This window comes from Eriocheir sinensis, chromosome 35 (assembly GCF_024679095.1).
Source record: "Eriocheir sinensis breed Jianghai 21 chromosome 35, ASM2467909v1, whole genome shotgun sequence".
NCBI lineage: Eukaryota > Metazoa > Arthropoda > Malacostraca > Decapoda > Varunidae > Eriocheir > Eriocheir sinensis.
Window position 1 is genome coordinate 1,138,565 of NC_066543.1, and position 5,699 is coordinate 1,144,263.

Below are 5,699 nucleotides of genomic sequence, written 5' to 3' on the forward strand. Positions count from 1 at the left end.
ACACGTATAAATAAAGTTAAGATGCTTTTTAATCAAACTTCACTACACTTTACACTTCACTTCACACTGACTAGCATACAAGATAATCATATATATGTACGGTGTCTTAAAAATATTACTTCCAAACATCATTTGGTACACTCGTATACCTCCCGGCTACGCTAAGACACAGTACAGAAAACGTTCCTCACATGCACGTACAACGGGAAGCTTAACTTTAGAAGACGACTCACACAGGCAAGGGAGGCTAACAATGAGGCTCGGACGACTGACGGGCTGTTTGTGAGAGGGCAGGGGAAGGTCAGGCTTTGGACAGGAACGAACAGGCGGGCAGGCGGACGGGCGGGCCGCACAGAGACTCGAGAAACATCAATCAGTTAATCAACCCATCAGTCAATCAATCAGTGGAGACTTACACCCCGAGAGCGTTGCGTCGCCCAGCCTACAACAGCGTTTCATCACAACACTCATAGCTTCAGTGTATTGTAACTAATAAATGTGGTGCCCACCGCGATGGTAACACTGGTACACACGCTTGTCACTGCCACCATCCGTAAACGATTAATTATTTTCCTCATGTACAAATTATGTGATGCGTAAATTAATTGGAGTCAACATACAGTAAAACATTCCTGACCCGCACTTAATACTGCTCCTGCAGGCGGCGTCTGCGGCAGCGCGCCTCGTCCCAGTCGAGGTAAGAGGACTCGATGTGGCGAGCACTGTTGGCCTCGTATCCCTCCCGCCCGTGCAGGCACCGCACGTTGTCCAGCGTCATCATGTCTCCTGCGGGCACAAAGGGTGGTCAGCGTGGACGTGACTCTCCCGCCCCTCAAGGTATGGGTCTCTTTGCCCAGCCCAGAAAAAGCCCTCACCCACTCTGGCCCCCCCATGACCCTCCCCGCCCTCCCGCCCTGGCCCCGCCCCCCCTCCACTCACCCGCCTCCATCTTGAAGGTGATGGCGTTGGCGTAGAGAATCTCGTGGAATCGCTTATAGGCGGCGTAGTACCTTTTGACCTCGTGGGCGGGAAGGTCCATGTGAGAGTCGCGGATGGCGTTGTTGACGGCGATCTGCACCACCTCGTTGTTGCCGTTCACCCTGGGGGAGATTGGGGGTTAGCCGGGGACTGGTGCTGGGGAGGCAGAGGGGCAGGGGAAGAGGTGTCTTGGCAACACGCTGGTGCCCTTTACTCGGAGGAAGGGGGAAGCTTAGGAGGACAGGGTATCAGTGTCATGATATGCAGGTTGCAGAATGATCAGGTGGGGAAGGGACAGGTCTATGTCACCTCGTTGTTCCAATCCACTCAAGAAGAGAATATTAGAGGAGTCCTGATTTCAGAAGGAAAGGTCAGGATAACATAATTATAAGAGGATGCAGGGAAGGGATAAGGGGAAGCTTTGCACCACCTCATTGTCACCAATGAGTGCGGGACGGACAAGACAAAGATAAGTGAACCCTAAAGCAGAAAAAAATAGCAGAAAGGTAGAGCTGTCAGGGGCTGGGAAATTGCAAGAATTGCAACATTTCTTTGTTGTTTCAATTGAGTGTGTGACTGAAGACGGGAGGGAAAGATAGTATGCAAGGCGAAGGTTCTGCAAACTTTGAAGGAAAATGTGCTCAGGCAAATTGAAAAGAATAAGTTCACGCACCTGATGACCGGGAACTTGGCGATCTTGTGGAACTCCGGCATCTCCCAGCTGTAGTTGGCGTGGCCCTTGTCCCAGAAGTACATGTCGGTGGTGGCCAGGATGCGGAAGTCTTCCGGGCAGTTTCTGCGCAGCTCCTCGGCGGCGAACAGACCGTCGGTGACGACGCTCTCGCCGCCGGCGCCGGGATGCTGCTCCACGCACTGGATGAAGATGATCTGCACGGACGGAAAGGGAGGGAGGGCGTGAGCGGCGGCGATGCCGAGGCGATGACTAGTGTTGTTGCTGCTGTTGATGATGATGTTGGTATTGGTATTATGTCAGACAAGCTCACCCTCGACGCGGACTCACCCCGGGCATGTGTTCGTACTGCGGCAGGTCGTTGTGCATGCCGAGCTTGGCGTTGGTGAAGGCCACGTTGTTGGTGTTGGGCCGGTTGATGACGGGCGAGTGAGGTCTGTGGACACACGGCACTGTTAGCGTCGCCGCCGCGGGGGGAGGGACTTGGATATGTCGCCACAAGGGTCTGACGCTAACATGTGATGCAACACCTAATGTAAACCCCTGGAACGCCCCATGATGTATTAAGCCACACCTAATGCAACAGCCCCGTGCCCTCTCAAGTACTAAGGCCCATCAGTGGCTAAGACATGTGCGAACGAGCGTTTCTGGGGCGCCTCAGCCTCTGCCTCGCAGCTCCGGGCGGGGGGAGCCACTCACTCACCCGTAGTGGGACTGCTTGACGTAGGCGATGTGTTCAATGAGCTCCGGCCCCGCCACGTCCTTCCTAGGCGTGTTCCTCACCATGGCCGAGCCCTGCCGCTCCATGGTCAGCAGCCAGTCCAGCAGCTCGCGGTCGTCCGACATCAGTGTATTGTAGTCGAAGTTCCTGAGGCAGTGTTCGGCGCCCCACGGCTCCTATTCAAGAGGAAGGAAATATTTGCAGATTTTCCTGTGAAATCTTGAAACCTGAAACATACCAAAAGAAACTAGCAGACCCAGATACCTAGAGTGAGGTGCAGCTCATTGCTCACCTTGCGTACGGCGTACTTCATCTTCTGCTTGGCGAGGGCGTTGGGCGTAAAGGCTCGCTCCCGCAGCCACTGGGCGGGATACTCACTTCTGTGGCCGTCACTCCAGTCCACCGTCAGCCCGTTGGTGCCCTCCTGTCAGCAAGGGTTAGTTAGATCACTGAGTGTGAGGTCTGCTGCAGAAGAGCCACAAAATAGAAATCTCAGGCATGTCACAAGGAAAAAAGTCAGAGGCAGGACACACAGGTCATGTGGACATAATATTCCGCACGTAACAAAGGAAGAGAAGCTGGAAAACAAACAGGTCACGCGTGATGAAGATTCACAGGTGAGTTGTGTAGCTTTTACAGGGAACTAGAAAAGTCATGCAGCGAGAAAGGTCAATCACAACATGGAAGGAGTAAGGTGGCAAGGGTAACACAGGAAAGGTCACCGTAGGAAATGTCAGAAGCGCGACACAGAAAGGTCAGATCATTCACAATAAGAAAAGTCAGCTAAGCTATACAAAAGAAAGGTCAAGTAGACCACAGGTGTAAAAAGGTCACGCAGGTCACACACACACACACACCATGAAAGGTCAGTCAGTACCTGCACTGTTTTCGGGTGGACTTCAAGGTTGAGGTCATCGAGGAGTAACTTCCTGCCCAGAGCCTCCACGCTGAAGCACTGCGGGCACTGGCAGTTGTCCCGCAGCCACACGAAGGGCAGGCGGCCCTCCGAGCCATCGCCGAACCGAACCTCCAGCAGGTCTTCGCGCGGCGCCGACCACACCACGCCGTTGGCTGCGCGAGGGAGGAACAAAAAAGTGAGACATTGCAGATCTTTATGAAAACTCAACATGCACATTTTTAGCTACTTGAATTATTTCGTTCTTGGATATCTAACTTCCCTTCAGACACCAGAAACACCATAACTGAACGCCTCTTGGTCTTCATGTCTCTGCAAACTCTTCCTTAGCAAGCTTTGCATATTAACAGCCAGGGTGGTGCTTTGCCTCTCCACTGTGAGGTGCTGGAACGCAGACCTCACGTTTCGTATTCCTTGTATCCACTTCGGTAGCGTTGTATGACGTGGTGTAATAGTTGAAGCATTAATTTGCTTTTCAGAAAGGAAAAACGAAAGAAAGAAAAAAAGGAAGGAGGGAAAGGAAGGAAGGAAGGAAGGAAGAAAAGAGGGAAGGAAGGAAGGAGGGAAGGAAGGAAGGAAGGAGAAAAGGAAAATGAAGAAAAAAGAGGATAAAGTACTAATGCTAAACAACAACAATTCAGAAAACTACCACCTCCCAAGACTCCTGTGCATCGGATCGGATAGAAATTTACTACACTACGTATGGGTTTATTCCAGTGAAAGGAGACTAGCCACTCAGGGTAATACGGCAGGTTAACAGAATGCAGAGTAGATATGAGATATATTCTGTGCCAGCCTACCCAAAAGCTAACCTCCAACAACTTTGAGAATTAGTATTACCATGAATGGGTAATCTCCGCCTTTCATTAGCTCCAGCATCGATTTGTGTGAGTGAGTGTGTGTGTGGCGGGGGATCTCACCTGTTCCCTCGTGCTGGCGGGCGGTAACCTGCTGGCGGGCGGCGGCGGCCAGACTCACGCTTCTCTTGGCGCCACTGCTTGCTGCTCTTACCTGCCGAAGCAACAGATACCATTAAAAGAGGAGAAGGAAGAGTAGGAGGAAAAGGATGAGGAACAGAAGGCGAAAGAGGAGGAACAGAATGAGAAGGAGGAGGAATAGGAGGAGGTTAACACAGATTACATGACGTTTTTTACAGCTTAGGAGGTAGCCAAGTGCAAAATAAAGATAAACACAAATTCCAGCTCCAGCAAAAAGATGACAGAAGAAGATATCATAAGAGTAATCAGTTGATCTTTGCGAGGTGTCTTGATGCTCTCTGGAAAGCGTATAAGTCATAGGAACTGACGAAAGAAGGAAGGCTATTTCAGAGTTTACTAGCGCAAGGGATGAAAGAAGGGAGACACTGTTTAACTCATGCATTAGAAAGTTAAACGCCATATGAAAGAACGGGAGTAAAGAGTCGAGTGCAGAGAAACCACGGGAGGGGTTAAGGCAAAAATTTAGTGAGTTAAGAAGAGCTGATGTCATAAAAATAGCGATGAAAGAGAGAAAGGGAAGGAATAATACAGCCCTTACATACCATGCCTGCTAACTGTACCTAATCAAGCTGTAATATAATGCTTACCGAGGCTATGAGTGGGGCGGATCGGGCAGCCGCTCTGAGGGCCCCCGTGGCGGTCAATACGGCACGGAAGCAGCGCTGGGAGGTCATGACGCTGGGCACGGGTGGGAGGGGCGGGGTAGGGCAGGGTCGAGGTGTGCTGTGTGTGTGCGTGTGTGTGTCTTACCGGCGGAGCGGCACTATATGTATACTCCACGAACCCATGCACAGTTGCCACTATGGGTAATCTTTTAAGGTGGAACATTGCCTGATAACGGCCCTCTTCAGCTCTGCCCCGGCGCTCACCCATCAAGAAACACAGTTTGCAGTCGTCCCCGTGAACACAAAACCAGCCAAAGAAAGTCTAGTCCTAGAGAAAACACGAGAATAATGCAGAATGGAAGCCTTCACAAACTTGATACAGCTTATCTGCTTCCTCCTCGACTCCGTGTCTCTTGCATAACCCAGAACACAGCGTTGCCGCCCGCCTCCATATACATCTCCACGGCCACCACCTACTCTAGCAGTGTTTCCCCCTAGAGCAGTGCCTTCTCGAGGGGTCAACCATACATACTTAGGGTACCGAGAATGCTTCTAAACGCTTAAGAAAGAAAGAAAGAAAGGAAGGAAGGAGGGAAGGAAGGAAGGAAGGGAGGAAGGAAAAAGAAAGGAAGAAGGAAAGAAAGAGAGACAGTCAGACAGACGGAGACACAGACAGACACAGAGATCAAACGAAAAACACTTCCTTCCGCGCCAGCTAACACGGAAAGAGTCAGACTTACGAGCACTTTCTTCCTCTTTCCGTCACTCAAACTTTCCTTCCCTCGCACGC

The 5,699-nt window shown here is 51.2% G+C and overlaps 1 protein-coding gene across 1 annotated transcript in view; it reads right to left on the reverse strand.

Annotated features, from left to right (window-relative positions):
• LOC127007228 (gamma-butyrobetaine dioxygenase-like) overlaps nt 1-5,215 on the reverse strand; it is a 5,230-nt gene extending 15 nt beyond the window's left edge. The window contains exons 1-9 of the mRNA XM_050877940.1: nt 4,892-5,215; nt 4,227-4,317; nt 3,268-3,461; nt 2,683-2,814; nt 2,373-2,566; nt 2,000-2,105; nt 1,652-1,866; nt 940-1,100; nt 1-786 (exon numbers count right to left, since the gene is read on the reverse strand). The exon at nt 1-786 is cut by the window's left edge and continues 15 nt beyond it. Coding sequence (XP_050733897.1) covers nt 644-786; nt 940-1,100; nt 1,652-1,866; nt 2,000-2,105; nt 2,373-2,566; nt 2,683-2,814; nt 3,268-3,461; nt 4,227-4,317; nt 4,892-4,978 — 1,323 coding nt within the window. The 5' untranslated portion in view covers nt 4,979-5,215 and the 3' untranslated portion in view covers nt 1-643. The remainder of the gene's footprint in view (nt 787-939; nt 1,101-1,651; nt 1,867-1,999; nt 2,106-2,372; nt 2,567-2,682; nt 2,815-3,267; nt 3,462-4,226; nt 4,318-4,891) is intronic.
• Between the last annotated feature and the right edge of the window lie 484 nt (nt 5,216-5,699).